The 26,885-nt window shown below is 41.7% G+C and overlaps 2 protein-coding genes across 3 annotated transcripts; both read right to left on the bottom strand.

Annotated features, from left to right (window-relative positions):
* Positions 1 to 1,874: 1,874 nt before the first annotated feature.
* On the bottom strand, positions 1,875 to 14,642 carry ercc2 (excision repair cross-complementation group 2). Its single transcript, XM_085795742.1, has 23 exons — positions 14,479 to 14,642; positions 13,716 to 13,815; positions 12,546 to 12,623; positions 11,757 to 11,819; positions 11,504 to 11,617; positions 11,226 to 11,342; positions 10,842 to 10,958; positions 9,976 to 10,099; positions 9,713 to 9,809; positions 8,421 to 8,554; positions 8,128 to 8,296; positions 7,716 to 7,834; positions 7,504 to 7,573; positions 6,977 to 7,046; positions 6,458 to 6,559; positions 6,225 to 6,288; positions 5,955 to 6,076; positions 5,516 to 5,608; positions 5,282 to 5,354; positions 4,561 to 4,631; positions 3,979 to 4,122; positions 3,601 to 3,744; positions 1,875 to 3,011 (listed from the first exon to the last, which is right to left on the bottom strand). Exons 1-23 carry the CDS (start codon positions 14,481 to 14,483, stop codon positions 2,919 to 2,921), a joined length of 2,283 nt encoding a protein of 760 aa, XP_085651868.1. The 5' UTR covers positions 14,484 to 14,642; the 3' UTR covers positions 1,875 to 2,918.
* Positions 14,643 to 15,864: 1,222 nt separating this feature from the next.
* LOC146976161 (cdc42 effector protein 3) lies at positions 15,865 to 25,410 on the bottom strand. Of its 2 annotated transcripts, none has more exons than XM_085795716.1 (2): positions 25,279 to 25,410; positions 15,865 to 18,378 (listed from the first exon to the last, which is right to left on the bottom strand). In XM_085795716.1, exon 2 carries the CDS (start codon positions 17,859 to 17,861, stop codon positions 16,920 to 16,922), a length of 942 nt encoding a protein of 313 aa, XP_085651842.1. In that variant the 5' UTR covers positions 17,862 to 18,378; positions 25,279 to 25,410; the 3' UTR covers positions 15,865 to 16,919. The 2 variants fall into 2 exon arrangements, with proteins under 2 accessions (XP_085651842.1, XP_085651843.1); XM_085795717.1 differs by having other exon boundaries at positions 15,865 to 18,370.
* Between the last annotated feature and the right edge of the window lie 1,475 nt (positions 25,411 to 26,885).

Genomic DNA, 26,885 nt, shown 5'->3' with positions numbered 1-26,885 from the left:
ACCACCTTTTTTTATAACTTGACTAAATTAAGGAAACTGAAAACGAGACAGACCATCTGAAAACAGACAGAATGCACATGTATCTGACTTTGAGAGATGATACTGTTTGTAACAGATGGACACAGCAATTTATTTATTTAAAAATGTAAAAAGTCCTGCATGTTGTGATCGGCCAGTGAGCTCAGTCTGGCAGTCTTGGCGAGTGAGTGATTTTACCTATTTGGGAAAAAATGTACAGTACTCCTTCTAAACCAAACACACTGAGCCAGCACGTGTGCTATAGCCTGGTCTAATCTGTAACACTGGTGTATCATCCCTGTTATTCATTTTTCTTAAAGTACACACACTTCAAAATCAAAATTAAGAAGTAATCTTGAATGTATATGACCTCCAGTCTTAAGATTCACCAGCTGTAGATGAACTCAGAGCCAGTCTCTGTGTTGGATTTAAACATTGCTCCCTGTTCCACCTCAGCTGTGTCAAACACATGCGGTGCACAGCACAACAAGACACAGAGGTCACACAAACTGAAAGTAAAGAAAACTTTTGAAGTGACTGTAAACAAAGAGGCTGACTTGAATAGAGGTAAACAGGCATCAGTTATTATAAAATGTCTTAGACAACAAAAGATGACACAAGTACAAAACACACTATACCTGACTCCAGCAGGACTCGCAATATGTGCATGTGATGCAGATGTTAAATTCAAAAACACTATTTGATCTTTTTTTTTTAGTTATGTATCTGTCTCATGAAAACAAGTCAACATATGAAGGCATAAGTAGCACATTTGTTTTTTTATTTTGGCATTTCTGCTGTATTTTATAGCCAGAGTAACTGTAGACAGGGAAGTCAGCCAAGAGAGAGAGAGGAACTGACATGCAGCAAAGGGCACAGAGGTTATTGTGGTACGGACTAATCCCGACCACACCCTCCACCTGGTGAGCTACCAGAGCGATACATAATATGCCACTGTTGTGTTGACCACTTTTCTCTTACTGCAGTTTTCACAACAGGACTTTATTTATTTGGAGTTATGTTTCCGGGCCTGATATTCACTGTTTTGTCTTTGTCCCACCTGTGGGGGATGATCTGACTCTTGAACTGCTGAAAGCTCTGCAAGTTCACCTCTAACTGTGTGTGTCTGATGTGTGGTGCTGGGCAGGTAGTGTTCAGTGGGTTTTCAGCTGCCTGTTGTGGCTCAAAACAACACTATTGAGAAAAGTGAGAATCGGGACAAGTCTCTGTAACTCTGATTAAAAGCCACTTTGAGTGGGTCTTTCATCTTCTATGCATATTCACTAAAATGCCTAAAATCCACAATGCAAGTAACTATAAATGATGAAATAGATTTTAATATGATGTAGATTTCTTTGCTCTTTTGAATTTGTTTTAGAGAGAATTACTCAAACTAGTTATTGAAGACTCTAAGTCAAGATTTTGTGTCCTGACATCAACACTGCGTAAAACATTTTACGTTAATTCAGATGCAGCTCTGGAAAAAATTAAGAGACCACTTCAAAAATGATCAGTTGCTCTGGTTTTAGTATTAATAGTACCTATTAATTATTTGTTGTCAAGTAAAATTAACATTTTTGGTTTATTCCATAAACCACTGACAACATTTATCCCAAGTTTGGAATAAAAATATTGTCCTTGAGAGCATTTATTTGCAGACAATGCCAACTGGTCAAAAAAGATGCAGTGTTTTCAGACCTTGAATAATACAAAGAAAACAGGTTCATATTAATTTTTAAACAAAACAACACAGATTTTTTTAATTTAGGAAACTTCATTAAGTTAAGGAGTTGAGCTTCTGTTGGAATTAAATAATTCAAGAAAAAATTAGAGTGGTCTCCATTTTTTCAGAGCTGTATAATCACTTAATAACTTCACACACTCTCACTTAACTCTCAGGAAAGTTAAAGTTAAGTTAAAGTTAGACACGAATGCTAATAAACGAGTGCTGCTAGGAAATCGTATCTCTCTCAAAATGATGTGACACTGGACCTTCGTGGATTTTATTCCACTCTGCTCCTCCTAGGGCTCGCTCCGACTGAACCATGTATATTCTATTTTTTCCACAATGGAGAACTACTGACTGTACATTTGCTGTGGTAGAAGAGGTCACTGCTGTTTGTTGTAAGGGCTCAAATCACTTGATGTTAGTTACGGTAGAAACGACCGTCTGTTACAAGCTTTATGAAGCTCCTGTATGATTGTGACAAAGTGGGGAGGAAAATGTGTAGAAAACAGATGATATCTCTTCTGATGCTGTGTTTCTTCTGGTAAATATGAACGTTTGTATTTTGTATTTGCAAACTGAAGCTGAAATAAATTACATTAAGACATTAACACCCTGGACTTTTTAGTGTTTTGTTTACATGGACATACTACCTGATGTGTTTTGCATCTTTGTGAGTTGTTGTTTTCAGATGGCTGCGATGTAGATGTTTTGTTTGAAAGAAAAAAAAATCCTCATGATTAAAACTATTTGCTGAGAAGAAAAACACAAAACATTTGTCAAATACAAACATGTGTATTTACTTCTGGTTGAAAAACAAATATTCACATGAACTATAAAATGTGACTCTGTACAGCTGCAGGAGTCAAGTAAACAGCAGTTTTGTCTGTGTGACAGACACCATAAGGACTGATGTCATACCCACAGAAGGAATAACAATCCTACTGTTGAGAATAACATACGTAAGCACAGAGCATCTTCAGTGCCATCTCATGTTTTACTTCTTAATGCACATCTGAACTGTCCTGACGTGGTCAACCCTGCACATCTGGATGTGAGTGGCTTTGATAGTCACCACAGTTCTGATCATCACACAGTAATGACGCCCTCATGGCGCTGCTGACCCCGTCGTGGGTGTTGCCATAGTGACGACATCATGGAGTGTATATCACCTTCAAGTCTGATGAGCTATCTGAGCGATTTTCTGCAGCATCTCCTCCGACTCCAGCTGCTCCAGAGTCAGCAGAGACAAACCCAACTGGTCCTCCTGAGGACAGACACACAGAGAGGGACAGAGACTGTTAGACATAATAAGAGCCACGACGGTGAAGGGAACAGAATTGATCATAATCTTAAATCAATAATAAAATAATTGTTAGTTGAATGAGTGCAGAGGTCCAAGATAGTTCAGCCGTACAGTATTACCTTTGATTATGCCATAATCATAAGTCAACACAACATGACAAATGTATGTCCTCTCTGGGCGTTTAGTATCTAGTGTGATCATGAAATATTTATTCAGTGATCACAAAAAGCTGCTTTGTAAACCATAATGAGATAGAACGATCACAATATAGAAAACTGATGGTTTTAATGTGAATTATCACTTTTTAAAAAACTAAATAAAGAAACACCCATGTTTACCCATGTCCATCTCTGGCCTTTCACACAAAACAGACAATAATTTATCACTTGCTTTTATTTACTATCAACATTTTTTGTCTTGGTCTTTTTTTGGTTCTTGTGACCTTTTTACTTCTCGGTGAACAATTACAACGCTGTCTAGTTAACACCCCATGCAGTGAAGAAATTGATTATCAGAAGCAAAGATTTTGAATGGCAGGTGTGAATCTCACCTGTCTGAAAGGCTGAGCCATCTGCCGCAGGAAGTGCTTCGACAGCTGGACGGCCTCGTCCACGGTGAGGTTCAGACTGCCGTCGTTGATGTGCTCCTGAATCCAGCGAGGAAGTTTCCCACGTTTATCCGCACGGGCGTAACGCTGCAGAGAGGGAAGAGAGTTACGCCGGCTTCAGTCATCACTTACTAATTCTTCTGCGCTCAGAGCAATGGAGCAAAATCTGCTCCAATAAAGTTACTTCATACTAAGATCAAAAGACTGTGGGACCTGCCAGACATGAAAGAGAAGCACTATGATGCTGAGAAACTGCGTGCATGTTGTTGTACCGCAGGATCAGAGAACACAAACTCAAGCTGGGAGAAAATGATCACACACCTTGTCAGCAAAAATCATAAGGCCGTAGTCAGTCTTGCCTCTGATGGCTCTGCCCACACACTGAGCTGCGTGACGCATGGCATCAAACGTGAGGAAGTCGTTCTCTCTGATCTGAAACTGATCGCGAAGATACTCCAAACGAGCCTGCAACAACAGCTCGAGTCAGTGTGGACAAGATATTCTGAAGCTCTGACAGTGAAGATGGTGAAACCATCCAGTCACACTGAAGAGAGGGATGTGATTTATAGACGACACACCACGTTCACACTGAAACATCTGTGCTTGTGGCTTTTCTGACACTCTGGATAGTTTATTTGAGCTCAGATAGAAGACACAAATCCTGAAGTAAGGGTTGTTCCTGATAATCAAACATCACTTAAATTGTCTAAGGTACAGTAGGTAGAATAAGCTACATCTTGAATATCATGACTAATTTATGTTCCGAATGGTTTTTGTCAAATCCTCAAACTGGAAACTATGACATGTTAACTCAAATACCAGTTTGTTGCTAAATACACTGTGCATTTTATGGTGAATACTGAGTGAGTTCAGACACAGATATCGGCAGAGTGACAGTCTGACCTTCAGGATGCGGCTCTGTGTGTACACATAAGGGACTCCAAACATGATGACTGCTCTGCCAAAATGATGCACTGAAGAAAAAACAGAACAAGACAGAGTTAAAGCAGAAGTAAGTGATATATTTGTGTTAATATAAGTCTTAAATAGTTATATCTTCCGACAGCAATCACTTACATAGAGTGTTTGGTCTGAAACACGGGTCTGTCAGTCCCTCTGCTCTGCTCTGAGCCGAGGAGAAAACATTTATCGTATCCTACAGTTTTTATCCAATGAGGAGAGAGAACGGCATGCAGGGCTGTGTGTGCAGCCAAGGAACGCCGTGAATGTGGCGACGTAGAGACGAGGACTGTTATGGTGCGTTCAAGGAAACTCGTATTTTTCCGACCGTGAAGTCATACCAGTTCGATCTGGTACGAGTTCACCGGTCGGAAGTTACGAGTGGCCGTTATAGTGACTTTCACCGGTAAAACAGGTCGGAAAAACACGAGTGGGTTGCCTGGAACGCTACAAAGTCGTAAGTTGTGACTTGAAGCTGTAATTTACGATTTCAAAAGCCTGCCTGGAACGCAGCATTAGCGAAAACGACCGGACCACTTACTTCTGCTTTAAGAATCTGAAGAAACTCAAGTGACTTAAAATTAAATGTAAGTTGTTTTTTTAATATTTTGTAAACACATCAAGAGTCTGTTTCATTTCCTGCTATTCCTGCAGCATCACTTACCGAAATCTATTCCTTCAGACACCTTTCCTCTGGCCACAGACAGGAGGATGGCTCCTCTGCCGTTCTCACACGCCTGCCGAGCCGAGATCAATAAAGAAAGGTCAGAGGACAAAAGTTTGGGACCATCAGCACAAAGAAAAACAGAAAATAAAATATTACTATTAGATTTCTGATTTGTTGACTATGAATAACAATATATTGAGCCTAGGATAAGGTGCCAGGTGTCAGTCTGACCTCCTGGTATTTCTCCAGGGCCATGCTCGTCTCTGCAGCATCCGGAGTCTCAATGAAGATCAGCTTGTTCCTCTGGATGTTCTCCAGGATACCCTGAAAATAGATGTGGGAAAAAGTACACCACAGGTCTGCTTATTTTCCATTTACAAAAAGAAATATCATCACAGCTCTGTCCAAAAGTTAACCCAAAATATCCCAGATTAAAGGGTCAACACGAGAACACATTGTTTTTCTTCCTCTTGTGGCATGTTATTGATACAGAGTGCTAATATGACCAGTGTGATAAGAATGAATGCTGTACTTTTTTAGTTGACCCAATTCCGTCAGTTTCACCTTTGGTGAAGTTGTGATGTGTCATCCACCAAATTAATTCTGACACTAGGATTAAAAGAGTCGGAGCACAGCACAGTCCCTCAGGTGTGTGTGTTCATACACTGACCTGCTCATACCAAGAGGCTACAATGTTCTCCATGTAGACGTAGCTGGTGAAAAACGCCACGATGCCGTCGGGAACAATGGCAGACATCTCCAAAAGGAGGTTGCCATAGTTACGTATCACAGCTGGAAACAAAAACGAAAAACAGTTGTATGTGAAATAAGAATAACATGTTTTGTTCTAAGATAAAAACAAAAATGTTTTTACATCAATTCATATTTTTCTTTGGAACATCTTGCTGTGATTAATAACAGTGGAGATGTTTCTACTGACCAAAATCTTCTCTGGTCTCAAACTTAGAGCTCAGGGCCACCTGGTCGTTTCCCCTTCCAACGATCTACGTAGGACAACGGAGGGAGAAAGAGAAAAAGAAGAAGAGGCACATGATCAAGGATATGGCGATGTGAGACCATTTGTGAATTTTGGTCCTTGAACAGTTCCATAGTTTGTCCGTCAACCCACTGGAGGAGCCACAGACCAGGTGCTTTTTGAAAGTGGTTACACACCAGAGGACAGAGGCAGGTACGGGCCAGCGTCATGGTGAATGACGCCATGGTAACAGGGCGAAAGTCCAGGATTCGGGGATAGATATCCAGTGGAGACAGAGTCTGAGAAGGACATTTAGTCATTAGTCCTAGTCAACAAGTCATTTATCTTGTAAACACAGACTTCCTGGCTTTATGTAACAAAAAAAAACATCATCATATTGACTCATGGATTTAATATAGAAGAGACAGTTGTGAATAAAATGGCAATAATATGTTATGAAAAAAAAAGTACCCAAGACTGGGAACCGAAGTGAAATTGAAGTGACAAGACAAGTTAACAAATTCAGTCAATTATGACACGAAGCTGCAGGATTATATTTCAGACACATGAAGATGTGGAGACTCTCCAGTAGGAGTAAAGTTAACTTAACTATTCAAACAACCCCCCCCAAAGAAGGCAATAGTCTGAAGTGTTACAGGACTGAAACATCCTCTCTCCCCAACGTAAGCAAACAGAGACCGAGTGAGAGCTCTTACCCCTGAGGTGATGACGACTGACTGAAATCTTTGAAAAACGGGTTTGATCGCTATAGATGGATCCATACAACTGAGGACAGAAATGAACAGAGACAGAAAATCAACATCCATCATTTGTTTTCACTGTTTATGTTACACAGATCTGCATCGTCTTACATACTTGATACCCTTTGATTGACTGTAACCTGTCTCAATTCAACAGAAACATCGAAAGAACATCATCATCATCATCATCAGTGCGTAAAATGACATCCAACAGCTTTGCTTTTCTGACTTTCAGAACCAGGCTTCAGTCTTGCAGGATTGGTCGACTGCTGAGACGTTTAGTGGGTAGATGGAGGATGTTTTTGCTTCAAAATGTGAACATTGATTTTTGAAACCTGGAGTCTTTGCCACTTGTAAAACTATCTCTGGACTCATTGGTGCTGATTAACGACCATAAATCTTATATATGTATTTACATTTCACACTGTTGTGCACCTCTGCTAACATTATACGCATTATATTGTTTATTAACTCTACCCCACCTGAAGTGCAGCACAGGGTTGGCGATGGTCGGTGTTCTGTCTTCAAAGGGCTCAATGATTATGGTGAATCCTTCAGAGAGAGAAAGGAAGATGTTCAACAAAAGAGCAATACTATCAAAAAGAAACAAATTCAATTCCTCAATAATCCCTTTTATCACAGCAGAATTCACTCAAAAGACAAGTCAGAATACAGAGGTTCAGTGTTTCAGTACCTTGGCTGTATGTGCTGACAAGGGTGGCGAAGTTGGAGATGAGAGTAACAGCTGAGAAGTCAGCAACGTCGGCAATCTCCAGAGTCCGTAGTAAAGACTGCAACCGCTCTGCACAAAACCTGGTGAGACGCAGTGGGGAACAACAGACAAGTGCTATAGGATATCTGAGACAATTTGGTGTGCTGAAGATCAGATCTGATCTGATCTCAGGTATGTGTTGGATTGCTTCGCCTGGTTTAAGAGAGGTTGAGTGAGCTGGAAGCTGCTGACAGGAAAGGAATGAGAACAAGTAATCAAGCTACTGAAGCAGAGACCGAGGAGGTGAACAATCTAGCAAAAAAACTGAGCAGCAGCTGATTATAGGAGGCCGCAGCCCTGATTAAAGCCCAAATTCAAGCAGAAAGACACTCACCTGAGGGGCTTGCGGTCGATGCAGACTTTGTCGAAGATGTCTTTGAGGAACTGTGGGGCGCTCTCCTGTACGACATGGTGGACCCTCAGACGAGACTTCAGATACTCCAGGAAACGCCTCAAGAAACCGACAAAGTGCTCGGCTGTGCGAATAGTACCAGGAACTGCCTCTGAGAGAGACAGAGCAGACAGAGTCAACTTCTTGGTTTTCTGTTGTCGTATAAACAATAAACTGCAATGAATGGAAAGAAAAGAATGAGAAACTAAATCATTGTAAAATCCTGTTGGTTGTACCATGAAGAATTTCATCTGGTAACACAGGATTTGCGAGGTAGACGTCCGTTTCCCTGGCAACGTTGGCTTCCTTCAGCCCTTCGACCAGTCGCCTGTACTCCTCTCTCAGCTTAGCAGCATCCGTCTCCTTTATCCTGTCAGAGAGCAGGAGAGGCAGAGCAGAGACAACAAGCTGATGCACTCCACTTGGTAACTATGATAATATTCATGCTTGTATTAAAGGTTCAGTGTGTAATAATTGGTACGGTTTATTGGCAAAATCTGAATATACTACATATATATGTATATATATATATATATGCATATGTATATGTATATATATGTATATATACAGTATATGCATAAGTGTATAATTGCTATAAAATACAATTTGTTTGGTTTTCGTGGCCTTATAATTCTTCTTTTAGATATACATATAGCAAGGGTCTGAAAAAAAATCCAGCCAACCAGAGAGCACGTTTCACGAGTTTTGTGTGCATAAATAAACCAATGAAGAAGAAGGCGGAAGGAAAGAAGGAGTAGGAAACAGCAAACATATGGTAAAATGGTTTAGATATTCACCTCATCGCTCCATGCTCTTGACCCTAACAAGATTTTTTGTCCTTGGATGCCACCGTCACTTTGCCAACAGGAGGAGTGAGTGCGAGCGAGCGTTGCAAACTAGAATCTGAACACTAGATGTCACTGTTTCCCCCCATTTTACACACTGGACCTTTAAGTAATTTTTTTTGTTTTTACGTATTTTTTCAGGCTTATATGCCTTTATTTTGACAGGACAGCTGCAGCAAATGGCCGCTAGGTGGAATCGAACCCTGGGGCCACCGCAGCGAGGACTGCAGCCTCTGTTTATGGTGCGCCTGCTCTACCGAGTGAGCTATACGACGCCCCTAGTTGACTGTCATTTAATGTTTCAAGAAACCTTCACAGTCAGTCAATGCTGCTCTTCCATGGATCCTTAAAAACACATACATGAAAGCTGAAGTCAACCAGATGAGCAGCTGTCATGAACATCAGAGAGACAGAAGCTCTTCGTTTATGGTTTAATGCTGACAATGTCGTGTCTATAACTCATTTTATGATAAGTGTGCAGACTTCACATAAGATGATTGGGGAGCAATAGGCACAGAAAACCATGGTGGATTGTGGGATACACATGGTTCTGACTACTGTGTGGGTTACGTGCAGAGTGTGGAGAAGGTTTCAGATGTTGAACACCATCTTGTAGGTGTGTACTGAGGTGGGGCGGGCTCGGTGTTTCAGAGCTCCTGCTGCCGACCTCTCCAGCCTCTTACTTGTGTATAGTGTTCTGCAGAGTGTCCACATTGTTCTGGCAGCGGTCCAGTGTTCGCCTCGTGATGTTCACACTCATGGAGTCGATGCACACGTTGTCTGAGGAGAGAGGAAGAGCGTGGGAAAAGAGGTGGAATTAAAAGAAGAGGAGATAGCACTTCTAAAAAAAACCTGAATCATAAAAGTAAGCTCAGATTCTGTGGCACCTAAGATTAATTTCCATTTCATTTCCTTTTATTACATTAAACTCAGTTCAGTTCCTCACCTATATTATGAGCCTCATCAAACACCACCACAGAGTTCTTGGCCAGCTCTTTGGACACCAGGTCAGCGATCTTGGGGTCCAGCAGGTAGTGGTAGCTGTACACCACGATGTTGGCATGCAGGATCTTAGAGGAAATAAAGTCAGGACAACGGTGGTTTTCAGTTAATGAAACAATCACTGAAAGAAATTTTTGCAAAGAACCTTTTTCTTTTCTTATCATAATAAAATACTCTCACAGTTATCTGCAGAGCTGTTCATTCCGTTATTTTGCTCTTAAAATGCATTCGCCTTAAAGCAGAAGTAAGTGGTCCGGTCGTTTTCGCTAATGCCGCGTTCCAGGCAGGCTTTTGAAATCGTAAATTACAGCTTCAAGTCACAACTTACGACTTTGTAGCGTTTCAGGCAACCCACTCGTGTTTTTCCGACCTGTTTTACCGGTGAAAGTCACTATAACGGCCACTCGTAACTTCCGACCGGTGAACTCGTACCAGATCGAACTGGTACCACTTCACGGTCGGAAAAATACGAGTTTCCTTGAAAGCACCATAACAGTCCTCGTCCCTACGTCGCCACATTCACGGCGTCCCTTGGCTGCACACACAGCCCTGCATGCCGTTCTCTCTCCTCATTGGATAAAAACTGTAGGATACGATAAATGTTTTCTCTTCGGCTCAGAGCAGAGCAGAGTGACTGACAGACCCGTGTTTCAGTCCAAACACTCTATGTAAGTGATTGCTGTCGGAAGATATAACTATTTAAGACTTATATTAACACAAATATATCACTTACTTCTGCTTTAAGATTTACCAACTCAAAATCTACCAGGCTGAATGTGTAGTAATGTATCTGTCTGCAATACAACGTACTGAGTAGCGTGCCAGATAGTAAGGACACCAGCCCTTCCTCCTGCCAAAATCCTTTAGATCATCGAGGTTGTAGATGCCAGGAGGCAGAGGCACCTGTCGGCCGACTGCATCGAACTCCTGCAGAAAAGGAACCACAGCAAGTGATGAGGTCATGGAAAGAAGAGGAGCAAACCAACAAAAGTCTTTTATTGGGTTTACTTTAAATTGTGATCAAGATCTGCTTTATCTGTTGTAAATATTAGTCATTCACTTACTTAATGTGGTTCACAAACAGGTTTTTTTTTATAAATGAGCAAAACCACAATTGTATTTAGCTGCAATTGATAATTTTTGTTCAGTCATCTACTTCTGCTCTGAATCAGATGAACTCAGGTGACTTCCTACCTCATAGAAACGACAGACCGGCTGGTCCGGGTTGCTGTGGCGTTGTGCACGAATGTAGGACGCTGTCAGACTGTGGCACTTCCCATCGACCTCCTTTCCAAAGCGAAGAGCGCTCACCTGGACACAAACACAGAATCCTGGTTCCAGTCAAGGCAGACAAATGTTTGTTTACTCATTTACACAAAGAAGAAAAAGCTGACTCCTGTATCTAAAAGAGAAGCTTCACACACGTTCATGTTTCCTATGCGGTATGTGATTAAAACAGCAGGTGTTCGTACCTCAGGGTGGATGCAGAGATTTTTCCTGGAAGAAAGAGCGAGAGCCAAGAAGTTGTTGCTTTCTCCAGTTTCCTTGGTATAAAACTCCATCAGTTTCCTCAGCTCCTCCACAACCTAATTACAAAATGTAATACAAGTTGTGATGATACAACATCTTATTATTATTATTTATATTGAGCTGATTGTTAAAGAGTACATGGGACATATGAAAAGAACTTGAGCTGAGTGTGAGTTTGTTTGACACTGGACTCACCTTCTCGATCTCGGGAACGGTTCTGGAGCAGTAAATTAACTTTGTCACCTCCAAAGGAAAGGCCTGTAGGAGAGAAGAAGGTCACATATGATTATGTGGCACTATGTAGTGATGGGACGTACTGTGCAGAGGCTTCGGGGCATGTGCCGAGAAATCCAGGAAGTCTTTTATGAAGCGCACATCGAGGCTTGCTTCATTTAGTAGTGACGTCACTACTTGCAATATAGATCCCTGCAAAATTTCCGTTACTGTTCGTGTTGGAGTTTTGCCAATTTTCAAGCACAGTGGGAAAAATATTGTTTCTTAATAAAAAAGAATAAAGACACCATCATCCTAGTATTCATAAGCACAACTCACATCTTTGAAAACACTGCAACAGTTTTAAATAAAAATCTCATGTCCTATTGGAATTATTTAAACATGACAAGTTTTTTGACATTAATAGACCTATATTACCATTACACATTAATCAAAATGTTAGATAAATTAATGAGTGGACCACACAAAATCAAAGTTAGTGTTTATTTTTTTATTCTTGGCGATAATTCCCATTTTGACACTGTTGCAAGACAGACAGCCAAGAGGCATCACAAATAGTTGAAATGACAATAAAAGTTTTGACCAGCAGGGGGGTTTGTGTGCACATGAAGCCTCTGAACCTTTTTTCAAACCATTTGGATGGAAAGCTTCAAGGCTTCATGAGGCGTCATCTGGCCACTGTGCTAGTGCGAAGCCACAGTGGACGATCACTCCGGCACAATCTGAAAACACAGAGACACTTGAACTCACCCTTTGGTAGGCAACGATGAGCGACAGCAGAGAGATGGTCTTCCCTGTTCCTGAGGGCATCTCCAGGACTCCATGACCCTGAAAAACACACAGAGACAGAGAGACTGTGACTCTAACATGCGTGAAGACAGTGTCTACTCTGTACTTATCAACAGGTTGGAAAGTCAATTTACTCAAGTACTGCACTTCAGTGAAATTTTGAAGTAAGTTTTACTTTAAATGACTAAACAAATACACGTTTCACTACACTATATTTATTTGACAGTTGCAGTTTGTTTGCAGATTTGGATAATTAATGTCAAATATATTCATGGGAATAAACTGTGATGTATTTATTATACTGTAGGTTAAAGAAGACTTGTTTTCTAATGGCACTTACATGGTATCACTCTAATGGTGAAACCTTTTTTATTTCTACTCAAGTGGAATTTAAAATGCGCAACTTTTACTTGCAATAGTATTACAGTACCATGGTTTTACCATTTCTGATCCAGTCAAATTCAGATCTGAGCACTTCTTTCACAGTTGGTCTTGACATGCACTGTTAAGAAATCCTGTACTGCTGTTTATTCATGCAATTATCCAATCAGCCAATCACATGGTACCAATGCAGGCCAGCGGTACCAGTTCCAACATCTGAATCCTATAACTTTGACCTGATTTGAAGATGGTTTAAGTCTTTTTGAAACTGCTCATCTCCTAGGTTTTATCTCAGGAGTTTACAAATACGTGCAGAAACACCAGTGAGCAGCCGTTCTGCGGTCCATCATCTGTCCAGATGGACTGGACCAGAGTCTGGTCTGAGGGGACTGAATTTCTGCCGAGGCAGTAGATGATTAGGTCAACAACATGAATCCATGGATCCGATTTGAATTGTGTCCACAGTCCAGACAGGTGGTGGTCATTAAAAGGTTTGGGGTAAATTTTTTGTATAGTTGCTACCCATGTTCATTAAATTATGACCACAATTAAATTTTCTTTGTGAGTGTGTATGTGTATATCATACTAAGGTCTGAGACTTCATCATGTTTTCTTATGAGTGTGCAATATACTTGCAGAGCAGCAAGCAACAGGGGATGAGAATGAGCTGTTGACCTACGACACACAGTGTAATTTACCTAAATGATCTATATCATGTGCAATAAACAGAGACACAGAAACAGCACCCACCTTAGCATCAAGTGTCCTCTTCAGCTCCAGCATGTACGAGTACTGCTCAGGATAGATGTAGTCATACGGAAAGTACACCAACAGACCCTCGATGTTGAGCCTGGAATAAAAACAATACAGTATTTGAAAGTGATTTTTCAGATTTGCCTCTTGAAACTTGGCAAAATCTTATAATTATAGTACATACAATTACATTTCCCGACACTTTTACCAACCACACTGTGACAGCCATTAAGTAATGGTAAAACCTCAAATTATTTAGGAAGAGCATAAATCTGAAAAATTGTCCCGTATTTCACATCTTTTTAGTCAGTACTTCCCGTTTAGTTGCAGCAGTATTAACACCATCATTAGGCTAGGCTACTCATTAAACATGGTCTGAGCCTGGATAAACAAGTACTGTATTTATTTACCTATCTGTCACAAGCAGAGACATTTAAAGACAACAGAGATGTCAGAGATGTGAGGTGTGGATGTGACAGTGTCAGTGCAGCTCTTCACATGTGCATGAAGCTAAGCTAATGTGCACTGACGTAACGTTAGTTTTGTAACGAGCCGCTTCTTACGGAAACACAGTGACTAAACAAACACAGAGGAAAGCCTGAATAAAACCTCGGCTGCCAGGGTCACGTTTACTGTCCCTGTAGCTAAGTTCATGTCGGAGAGTTAGTTATTGTTAAACTTGATGCTATCATGATGCTAACTCTGACAAAACAATAAAAAGTGTTTTTAATATTTTCTGTCAAAGCGGGAAAACACTCACTTCATTTTGATGAGACGTGTGTAACAGCAGCTCCTCTACTTCAACAGCCACTGGGGTTATTTTGAAATAATCATTAATAACTGTGGTGTGAGTGAAAACAACACACACACAGAGACACACACAGACGCAACAGCATCGGTTCAAAGCTTGAAGCTCCGCCTCCCGCTTCTCCTTCGTCTCCTTCCGCTGTGGTTCCTGGAGGACTTCCGCCCTCTACAGGTGGAATGATAAACTGCATTGCGGCTAGTGACACTGTTGACAGTAGGAACAACAACAAAAAAACAACAACAATAACAACTTCATTTTCACTGAGTCATTTATTTTTACAGTATACAGAGAAAGAGGGAAAAAAAGAATGAAAAAAAGGAGCACATGGGCAAGAGAAAATAAGCAGGGGGTAGCAGATAAGTCATAATGAAAACATTTGTAGGCTACAAGATCCAGGGTTTAGAAACAGCACTCTTTTTTGTTCCATTTGTCCATTTTCTTTCCTCCTCATCAAAACAGAGCAGAAGCCTTCTCAGTGTAGACATGGCTTCTCGGCCTCTACCACCTGGCTGTACCTCCACTTTCAGGTTGTGGAAGATTTTTGCTGTTGCTGTTGCTGCTGGATCTCAGACTTCGTTGAATCTGCTGAAGATTTAAACGCACACCTCTGCAGAGTCTTAAGGTTGTTGGACAAATGTGCCTCATTTAAGAACTTCAGTCTAACCATCATGGATATAACACGTTCTGTCACGCCCTTCATCTGTTCTCCTCTTAAGGTTGACCTTTCCTGCCTTATTTTGATAATCTCTTGTGTCCTCTTCCTGCCCTCTTGTGTTTCCCATGTGCTGTCAGCACCTGCCCCTGACTGAAACAGTGATAATAGATGTTACATAAAAGGCTTGGGGGATTTGTCTGCCTTTCCTATTGTGTGATGTTCAGCAAAACCCGACACCTCATTGGCTTCCATCTCAGCCGTCCTTAAATTCACAGTGGAAGTAGGAATAAAAGACTCTACTAATAGCTTACAAACCAGACCCTACTGTGATACATCAGTGATGATGCTGCTGATTAAACTCATTGAAATAAATGTAATAACCATCAGGAAGAACCTCGATTCATGAAGCTTTCAGGCAGATATCAAAAACATAGCAAAAGAAACAAATCTATAGTTACACATTCAGTGCATGTATATGAAAAGTATGCTGAGAACAATTAAGGCAACTATAAAAACACACCCTTCTGGTAAAACATTCAAAACAGGTGTACAGATATCTGACTCTTTCTTATACTGTGTTAATCAAAGTCAAACTTTTAGTATTTTTTTAAATATAAAAATTTGTTTTAAAATGTCACTGCAACCCGTGTTTGTGTATGAAGATTAATAAATGAATCCAAAGCATTATTATAGGAACCTTTTATTCATACATGTACAGTGATACATACAGCATAAATGACATTTGAATATTAGGCTACTGTGATAATGCAGACAGTGAATATCAGGGAGACCGACAGTGAGCCACAACATGGAAGATGAGTGTTTTTTTAAAAAGACCGATATCTGAAAATGATTTACAAAGCTGCATTTGTCTTACATGTAAAAAGCATTTTGTAATTTTAACTACCGGAATAAACTTTCTCCATTTCCCTCTTCTCTAAAGAAAGAGGTCTGCCACTGAAAGATCAGAGCTGCTGTTCTCAAAAGAGACACTAGAGGACAGGTAGAAACCACTTAAGCTTATATCTTCATTTGTTACAGAAACACAGTAAAATTAGCATTCTTCACATTTAATCTGCAATTGAAGCATTGTAGTGAATGGCCACAGACGATGCACAGATCATCTATTTATGATTGCAGTTCAGCCTTGTATGACTGAGTGTGTGTAGTCTGATCTCTACTGAAGAAATGCACATCCTATATTGTAAAAAAAACAACAACGTATTAGTAGTTGTGGTTTCCACCATAAGTGAGTCCTGCTGCTGCTGAATATTGTTCACAGTTGGTGATTTCTCCCATTTTCCCAGGTCGGTCTAGACATGTATATCTAAGTCAGTTGGCTGTTAACAAGCAGAGACACGGAGAGAAGATCCTCAGCCTGTACAATATGGATAGTGTCTGACATTTAGTCCAGAGAGAAGAGGAGTGTGTTTCCAGGGTCCATGAGAACTAGATGACAGCAGATCTGCTCATTATCGTCCGACAGTCTGAGTGTTTATGAGTCTGAGCTTCAGCTTTGAAAAGGCTCCTAAGGACCAGCCTGTGGCCCCGCCTGCTGTCATCTCGTCTCAGCACTATCATGTCCACATGCCTCCTTTAAACTCAGCTGTCATTTTCTCCACCTGCACTTCACACTGCTCCATGCCATGTCCTCTTTTAGTCTCTTTGTCTCACAGTTTTTAAGGATATATTAACCCATGTATAAAAAAATATCTGTAAATCATGTCAGTCTTTACTTTCACAGCTCACAGCGATCGTCCACAGCCTTGTAGCGGTCCATGATACTCAGGACATCCTCCAGGATGGACGGCCCCAGATCCAGGTCTAACCCTGCCATCGACTCTGATCGTGACACATTGGACGAGGCTGTGAGACCGACTGGATGAAAGGCCGTACAGGGAGACTCGCTGCGCTCGCTCCTCAGATCCTCGTTGCTCAGGCCAGCGTCAGAGTCCAGACTGAGGCCCCGGCGAACATCCAGAGGCCCACAGGTCTCTGACATGGAGTCCTCGGAGGAAACCTCCGAGAAGGAGCCAGAGGAGGGGACGAGCCTGCGGATGGCGGGGGAGAGGGAGATGTCACGGCACGGCTCTGACGCCAAACGGCCCACCACGCCATTCTCACAGAGCGACAGAGTCGGGTGCTGCTGGCTTTCTGTGTGACTGTGGCCGTTGGCCTGTTTGTGGCCGGTCTCTGTGGGCGGCTGCTGCTGCTGCTGGTAGAAGTAGTTCTGCTGGGAGGGCAGAGAGGGAGGGGAGGGGTCATCCAGGTGGAGGCGTGGGGGTTTGGGTGGGGCCTGTTCATGGGCGATGAACACGGGCATAGAAATGGTGGTCTTCAGCAGGCCAGTGGAGGAGTGCTGGTAGTGGAAACCGTTGTAGGCGTAGCTGTGCGAGTCCTGTTTGGCGGTGTAGCCATCGTCCAGACGTCTCTCCACACTTTGCGAGCGCGAGTGACCGTTTTGCGCCCGGGCCAGGGACGGCAGCATGTCCATCTTACCCTGGAGGAAACCCACATCTCCAAACATGTCGCCCTCCCCCTCAGGACCCACATGGGCGCTGTGGCGTACGTCCCCCAGTGGGGGGCTGATCATGTCACCTGAGAGGATGTCACGAAGCTTCAGCTTCTTTCCCTTCTTGGGAGTTGTGGTTTTTAAGTATATTGGCGTCTTTGCCGGCATTTTGCTCCTGTAAAGGTGGATCGGTCTCTGTGTGAGGAGAGGTCGGTTTCTCAGGGTGTTTCACACCAGCAGGAGAAATGTAGCTAAAGCAAACAGAGCAGCTCACAAAGCAAACTCACTGGATAAGAAACTCTGTGGGATCGTTCCACTTCCAGCTGAGAGATCCAGTCTGTGTTGCCTCTCAGAGTGAGTATACAAGTATTTAGGTCGGTCAGTGTAGCAACAGCAACTCCGGGGGTTGTGCCTCACACTGACATGTGACTCTGGGGGGTGAAGGGGGGAGAGGAGGAAGGCCTTGACCTCAGATCAGCACCCTCTGTCTTTTTCTCATACACAGAAAAGCCATATCCAAGCAGACACTGGGCCCGCCTCTCCTCAAAACATACACACTCTCCTGTTTATCCCGTTTCAGGCAAGAGGGATGGAGGGGATGAAGAATATGATCTCTGTCTGCTGTCGGGTTAGTCCGCTGAATTCTTCAGACACTTCAGGAATGTGACATCAAAACACTGGAGATCTGTGAGGAGAAACCAGAGAGAAAAACGAGTCAGAAAGTGGCTGAAAGGGATGGAGGTGGAGGGAGGAAAAGCCGGGGGGAGATAGATGGGGCGAAGGGGAAGGGAGGAGGCAGGAGCTGGGGGAGTGAGGAATGAAGGCAGGGGGGAGATTTACAACCTCCTTTTCAGTGAGCCAGAGGACATGATGTTGGAAAACACTCCAAGAATCCAGAGTGTTTGCTTCAGCGGGGTCTGCCTGCCCCAAACTGTGTGACAATGTGACTGCAGTTACACTCGTGGGCGTTGAGGCTGCTCTTACAGTGAGTCAGTCAGTGAATCAGCCCAGAAAATTGGTCACGCATTCCCCAAGACCCATCAGCATCGTTGGTGGAAACACAAATTACTGCATGGAAATGGTTGTTTTTTTTTTTTAAAAGCTCCTGGCCGCACAACGCTGCATCTTCGTCTCAAGTGGCGGCCTGTTATCAGTGAAAAATTCTTAAAACCTCTTTCCCCGAGAAAAGCACTGTGAATTATGAGATGACTCCCGGGTCAAGCCTGAGGGCTCTGTGATCTTGTGATCCCATCCCCGTCCTACATGTCCCTTTTGGTATTTAACTCTTTAAACATAAAGACATGCACTGTTTGATGCTAGGAGAGAGGGAAACCTCAGATATTCAGTACCAGAAAGAGGCTGTGACCATTTAAAGAAGGACATCCACGCTTCAACAAAAGTTAAGTTAGGACATAAAATCTAAACAAAAAAAGCCACTTTAAGAGAGTACCATCACCTGCTTTTGTTTGGTTTCAACAGAGGACGAGAATGAGGTTGAATTGCACATTGAGTCTGCATGAAATGTGCTTTCTAAATAAAGTTTGGATTTGAATTTGTCTAAAAATAATCAGGTCTTAAGTTTCTATCACACAAACTGAAGATTTAACAGTTATTTAATCATGAATGCAGTTTTTTATTCTTATGTAATTTTCAGATCTTGTGACTTGACGTGTGTCTGGATCCTGAGCGGTTGAATGTATGCTCACTGTTGTTAAGAAGCAGAGCTCTGAGTGTAAGAAAATCACTGTGTGGTGTTTATCTTATGACCCTCAGTTGACAGACCCTTGTTATGTAGAGGGACACTGAGCGATGTCATGTGAGTGACATTATGGCTGGAACTTGATCATTTCTATTAAATAACACTTCAAACCTTTTCATTTATTACACAGACTCAAGAGTCATCTATATTCTTCAGTGGGTTTTAATCAAACCAGTGTAGGACTTCTGTCAACAAGAATTGTTAAATGTCATTATTTATTTATTTTATTTTTTTGCTTTAGTTTGTGACTGTTTTTGAAAGGATCCCTTGGCTGCATTTTTGCTTAATTATTCAAATATTTCTGTGCAAGGTCTAGGTTTCTGCTCATGAGTCAGTTTCACAAAGATACATTTAGAACAATTCTAATATATCTGAACGACTTGCCCATGATTTCTCAATGACTTTACTTTTACTTCTGCTTTTTGTTCTAACATTGTATGACAGTTGTATGACAGTTTAAAATAAGAAGAGAGTCTGAGGTGAGCATGACATGAGGTTGAATGGTACAGTAGTAGTAATATCATTTCAAATAATCAGCCTCACACTCTTTCTATGCTCAATACGTTCTGCTCCAACTCTTCTGTAAACCGACATCCTCTATGATTTCATTCTGGGGCTGAACATCAGCTCAAGTTAATATGTCCCTCTTGTATTTTACATGTCCTCACAGTTCTTTGGAATAAACATGCTGTCAGGTTTCCTCAGAGTGGTGACACACTGCAGTATTTCATTTTTTGGTGGAGTCTCTTCACATTACAACACGCAGAGCTGCTCAGTGTTTCTCTTGTATGACGTTACACACCTTGGGGACACACTATCAACACCAACTACCATATTTTTTCCTTCTTTAAATTTTTTATGAGCAAAATATTTGGTTAGAGGCAGTGTATCTAGTCTACAGTGTATCTTTCAAACTTTGCACTGAAAAAAAAAACTAAATCACATTATCACAAAGTTGATAAACTATCTTAATATATGAAGAAAGCACAGTTAAATGTTTACAGTGTTTAGACAAAGCCTCCGAGTTGCTTTGACAAACTCACTTAACAGTTTGCACAAAAGGAAAATAGGTTTCATTTTATACACGAGCCACAATTCTGGGAAAAAACCTCTCCCACACAAATCGTCTGAGTAAACACTGATTTGGCAATTTACAGGCTAAAACGCATAAAGACAACATTTCTTGTTTCAAACTGAGATAAACGTGGTTGGAAAGTCGATGGTTGTTGAGATTTTGGCCATACGTGAATTTCCCTTTGGGGATTACCAAAGTAATTCATAGATTTAAATTCCTGTATTTCAACATGTGAAAGGAGCCTGTTTCACTTTGAATCTCATCATTTATATCCTATTGAAACAACTGTTGTAGATGTAACCGTATTGTTAGTAGATGACAGATATTAAGTTCTGTGTAATGATCTTCTGCAGTAAAGTGCTGAGTCACTAACCTGACCCTGACCCTGAGCCAACAGGAGTTGGACAGAAGTGGCTCCAGTGGAACAAGCACCAGATTAGTTGGTCCATCCATGAGAGACATTCACTGTAGATCTGTTGTAATCAGCTCAGTGCTGACACACATCTGTGATCACACACATACACATACACATACACATGACTGTCCCAGATGAAGAGGTTCTCCTGCTGCCACTGGTCCTTATTAAAGCAACGCAGCTCAGTTTACTGTGTTGCTCTCATAAAGACGGGTGGTGCCATGCTCTCAGACTATGGACTTAACACTTGGGTCCAGACTGAGACATCCAAACAACTCTTGGATTGGGTTTCTGTTAAATTTGGCGGAGGCGTTCATGCTCCCCAGACAAGGTTATATTAATAACATTGTGGTCTCTGGACCTTTCATTGTGTGCGTTCATCAGGTTAAGATTTAATTTTGTCTTTGGTTTATGACCGAACTAGTGACATTTCCACCAGCCTCAGCTGTAGGCTACAGAGCTGCTGGCACAGCTGTGGACTCCCAGTCTCATTCACACTCAGAGAAGTGGACGGACATAAATAATACGTCACATTAAAGTATTTCCAATTAAATTAATTAGGTATGATGATAGAAAAGGTTTAATCATCTTAAAATAATCGGGTTTTGAGTTTAAATAACCGACGGCTTATCTTAGCATTCAAGAAGAAATAGTACTAAAGTGCAGATTAGTTGTTATTACAATTTTAATGTTACCCTATCCACAAATGACACAACAGACTGTCTCTCCATGTGACTGTCTGAACGTCTGAACCCCAGATTTACCAAAGATGAGGTTTTTAAAAATAGTAAAAAGGGAGACATTAACCTGCCAGCCCTCATTTAAACCCAAAGAAAACAATAACTCTATTTACTCAGCAGAGTCATGCAAAGAAGTGGAACAAATAACAGCGTTAAAAACCTATCACATGTAGCCTAATGAAGGGAGGACACGCTCTGTTTGCTCCATTAAAGTCCACAAAAACAAGCAGACTGTGAAATGTGAAAGCCACGTGACCACAACAACACAAACACACCTAAATAATAACAGTGTAGTGAACCGGTTAGAACTAGTTCAGAAAGGTGACGGCTTCGGTTACATTTCAACACTGATTGATTTTCCATTGATTAATTACTGTGTTTGACTCAGAGGAGAGCTGGGAAATTAAATCTGCCCTACAGATATTTAAGGGAACAGTTCATCCAAATAAAGATAACCCTGTCATAAACCTGTCGACCTGCCACATACCATCATCATTAAACCTAACGTGGAACCAGTGTTTCACCTTAAATCATATGTTACATCAGACGCATCAACAATGACTCTGAGTTGCACAGCTGAGAACAGATCTTGCTCCTCTGACAACAGAGGCTATATGAGCTGTGGAATGAGGAAAAAAATAAGTTAAACGTTTCTGTTGCATCATTTTATATCTTTTCAAACTGAGTTTTGTGCTGTTTGAGGTGTGGCAGATATTCTTTTTGACAGTTCAACACCAGGAAAAACAATGAATCGATTAACTACAAATAGAAATACAGGAGCTTTATTGTTAGACAGAGTTTGTTTTTCATGAAGTGACTTGAAAACATTCGCTGCGTGGTTTGCAGGTTGTTTCATGTTGAACTTTGTCTGAAAGGGCTTGAAAATCCAGTTGAAACCAATGTTTTTTTTTATTGTGATGTCATCCTCTCTAGTAGACTGACTGTTTTGTCGATCATTGATTAATTGAGTTGATTTGGTACTTTTTTTGTAGTGCTGTTGAAAATGTGTTCTCATCACTCTGGATCTGACAGATGACTTAATGGTGTCTCGTTGAGAGATAACAATTTTACCTCATTCATTCCTGCAATTTAACTGTGTAGCCATGGTCCACTGATTAATGGCTTAACAACTCCATAATGGGTCCACAATTACAATATTAATCCCTTTTCTTTGTCCTGTTTTCACTCAAAAAGCATTGTGAGCAACATAGGGCTGAAGCAGAGGACATGGTGTGTTAACTTCCACATCAGTGACAGCAAGTAGGTTGTTCTTCTGAGGAAATTTAATCAGCGGAGGGTCACCCCAACACATTCCCAGGCTCTGGGCTGGGTCAGGCTGACATTTAGTCAATTTTAATATGAGATAATTACTTGTGTAATTTTACAATTTCAAACAAACCATACTTTTACATCCTGAAAATGTTACGTATGTGTCACACACACACACACAGCCCTATGAGAAGCTTTCCGGTGTCAGTGAGGCATGAGTTGCATGTTTGTCCTACAGTTCAGTCATTAAGGTTCCCAGGTCTATTCTGCTCTCACACACAGAGAGAGACTTAATCTATAGTGTACTATAAGAGCCTGATCCCTGAGGCCCAATAACCTAAAAGTAATTGACCTTAACGCTCAAATAAAGTCTGAGCCCTTCAACATCCCTTAGAAGAAGAGATGTTCTCTCTCCAGACAAGCAGACATCACATTGCTCCTTGCAGGTCACCGTAGTTAAAATGCTTCAGTTTAAACAGAGTCGGTGTCCCATGTCCTCCATGCATCACCTTTGCTGGGAGCTGGAAATTGGGACAGTGCTGGTGATGCAATCATCGGCCACAGTGGAGGCTGATCTGACATCTGTTTCTGCTCTCAGGCTCCATTTGCTGCCTGTCTCCATTAAAGCAGGACAGAGCCCCGGTGGAGCCACCCGTGGGCCCTGTCATCTTCTATAGGACAAACACACGCCCCAATGCGCGCTCCTTACATTGTTGTTGTCATCCGCGGGGTCTTGCGTCACGCGTAATTGCGCACACAGCAGGCGGTTGTTGACAAAAAAAATGCCTTTTGCTTGTCTGCTAATCCGTTTGTTTTTAGCTACCATAGACGCAAACAAATTTTGTGTCCTCTCTGATGTGTCTGCTCCCTCAGAGTTTCACTATCGTGTGTCTGGCAGTGATGTGAGTTGGTGATGACTAATTTTTCTGTGGAGCCCTGATGTGTTTTATTTCCAGACTTTAGGCTACTATAATCTACCAGTAAATCTTCATATTTATACAGTGCAATACCCTGTGAGTCATCTCAGTCCTCTGGGCCTCCCTCCGGCTTTGAGAAGCGATTTCAGCATCTCTCTTTCTGACTTCCTCCCTCTCTTCTGTAGGCTACTTATATCATGGATGCCAACAACAAATGAAGATCCCTCTATCTAACCACTGTTGAGGCGCAAAGACAAAGACGTGAGTCCAGTTCAGCCTCTCTCCTCTCTCTCCCTGTTGTGTAACTGCAGTCTGTGAGATCATCCCTGTCCTCCTGAAGACCGTCTCGCCGCCCGACTGATTGGTAGGCTACCAGTGGAGCAAACCAAACAGTGTCTTTCTAGTCTAATCCGCACTGACAGTCACAGGTCTATTTTCAATCACCCGCGGGTCTGATCGGCCAATCCTCTTGTCAATCACACATCAAAAGGAGCCATGCGCCCTGCTTTAGGATGAAACTCAGCTGTAGATCATAAAGAGAAAGAAATTCAGGCGAAATGTCCATAAACATAAGGCTCATTATCTCAGATTACATCTGGACACCAACCCCCCAGCTACATCCTGACATCCTGTCTCTGGCAAGACAGAGGGTTTGTTTTGTTTTGTTTTTTGTTTTAATTCCTGGAGCAGCACAGGTAGCAGTGTAATCGCCACCCTGACTCATTGGACGTGTTTCCAAATTGTGTAATATTTCCTCAACAATGATCATGACTTCCTTTTTGGGGATTTTCTCACAGGAGCAGCCAGCCGGGGCGCTCCACATCTGAGCGCTCCTCCAACACCTAATCTGCTTAGTTATTAAACCATTATAACCCGGACTCACTCACACTTTCCAATAGCTACAAACTTGGGTAAAACTAATCTGGATAGGCCTATTAATAGAAGAAATGCCACAACCAAGAACTCCCATTGGCTGTGACTCAAAAAATAAATAAATAACGACCACCACCACTGAGTTGAGAGTTGCTGTTATGTGATCACAAGTCAATAATAAGAAACGTGTCGCCTATATTATTCAGGTATAGCCTCTCTCTCTCTCTCCTCTACATCTGTCTCACACGCTGCTCACGCTGACACTAAAGGGAGTGTCACACTCAGTGTAGCAGATGCTTTTATGTTGACAAATAAAACGTTCCTCTGGTCGTTTTCCCTCTTTTTGTTGGTAATATAATAGAAAACAATGGCTCTATTCAACAGGTAGGCAGCGGCCACAGACCGTGGTGCGTCCACTGACCACATTTACACACGAGTCGCGATACAAAAAAAGAAGAAATGAAATGAAATGAAAGAAAGAAAAGAAAAAAAGTTTAACAAAATCAACGGACAGGTAGGTTTATCAGTGATATTTACCTGAAGTCGTGTCCACAGACCGAGGCGTCGCTCCAATAAACCAGTGTAGTTCAGTCGTACAATCCACCGACACAGAGCGGAGCGGAGCGGCGGGGCAGGTAAGCCTCTTATTCCGGGTCAGGACTGTCTGTCTGTGGAGCAGCAGCACTGAGAAAGTGAGTGAGGGGATCAGCCTCTCACACAAGGAGGCGTCAACACACTGTCATCAGCAGCACTACCGGTCTGTGTCCCGTCAGGACTTTCAAATTAAGAGCTTCAAGCACGAACACGTGTAGTAGCCTAGAGGCTGCCTACTGACTAGTTACTGTGCCAAATATTTGTGTCATTTCTTGTTATATGGTCTACATGCTATGTCTGTCCTCTTCTTAAATGAGCTACCAAGGGATGCGAGAAGAAACTGAAAATAAAGTGGTATAGTGTCCAGAAAAACTATACAAGAAATGTGCGTCGTTTTATTTTAAAAGAAAAAAATATTAGCTTCCTGTATCTTAGCCTTGTATTCTGTAGCTTGACAGTATAACATTTCACATGAGTCTTTATATCAGAGAGGCTGATGAGGCAGTGTTAAGTTAGGAAGACCAGGAAGCTACTGGGAAAGTCTGGTGATGTCTGAGTGTCTCTGGCAGCTTCTTTGATCAACAACAGGCGTGAGAGGCCCGATAAGGTCAAAGGTCAAATGGTGAGAAATAATGTCAGGATTTGTGGCCAGTGGTTTCTCACTGCTCCTCATCACATCTGTTTGATTGAACATGATAATGATTATAGACAACAAGGAGATACAAGAGGGCGAGAACAGGACTCATCAAAACCAGAGAGAGTTTCATTGTATTTTATATTGTCACATTTTAATGTTAGTGGTTATTAAAAGAAAAAGAACATGTGGTTATCCACCAGAGATAAATTTGTGTGTATTATGTTTTGGATAACTAGATCTATGAGTTGACTGACATGGCACAACCAGTTTGTAACAATCAAATGCACAGTGCTGCTGTGACTCTTTATTGTTATCTCTGCTTTGTGAGGTGAAACTGTTAAGTCATGATTTCCGACCACCTGTCCACTTCATTCAGCCAATTAGAGAGCGGTCTTACTGTTGATCTCTTGCTGTGACAGACGGTGTGGAGGTTATGAGGGCTCTGTTTTTTAATTTGATTAGCAGCAGGCACAAACCACAGGCCCACTGGTCCACAGTGCAGCAGCCAAACCAGTGGACTGATTTAAGAGCCCGCAGCAGGCACAGGCCTCACCAGTCATGACTGTTTGTCCAAGACTAAAGAGCCCCAAGTTAACTGTTAGATGTTTGGTCAGTGGAATAAGAGTGAGAATGCGTTAGTTAATGTGAGCTTTGAACAGTGTCAGGAAATATGATGGTGGTTGTCAACCAGTCGTCAGTGCTGAGCAGACTGTCTTATTCCAACTTGAAAGCTGACGGTGTGAATGCCTGAAACCATTCAAGTATCAGAACAAGCAGCTTTATCAGGACATTTATGTTAACATGATGTGATATCTTTAACAATTTTTGATTTGTGACAGTTTAAATTCATTCACTTTTTTTAAATTTGTTTATTAATTTTTTTTTACACATTTTACAATGGGAGTGTATTGCT

This window comes from Trachurus japonicus, chromosome 13, assembly GCF_045865225.1.
Source record: "Trachurus japonicus isolate A0001 chromosome 13, Traja_1.0".
In the NCBI taxonomy this organism is placed as follows: Eukaryota; Metazoa; Chordata; class Actinopteri; order Carangiformes; family Carangidae; genus Trachurus; species Trachurus japonicus.
Note: the sequence above shows the minus strand (reverse complement) of the source record. Positions and strands in the feature narration are given on the sequence as shown.

Bases quoted from the DNA above. Each gene is read 5' to 3' on its own strand.
- LOC146976161 (XM_085795716.1), bottom strand. From the start codon at position 17,861: ATGCCGGCAAAGACGCCAATATACTTAAAAACCACAACTCCCAAGAAG.
- ercc2 (XM_085795742.1), bottom strand. The intron at 12,624-13,715 runs GTGGGTGCTGTT...TGTGTTTTTCAG, and splicing joins AGAGGACACTTGATGCTAAG to GGTCATGGAGTCCTGGAGAT. The intron at 5,355-5,515 runs GTCAGACTGACA...TCGGCTCGGCAG, and splicing joins CCCTGGAGAAATACCAGGAG to GCGTGTGAGAACGGCAGAGG.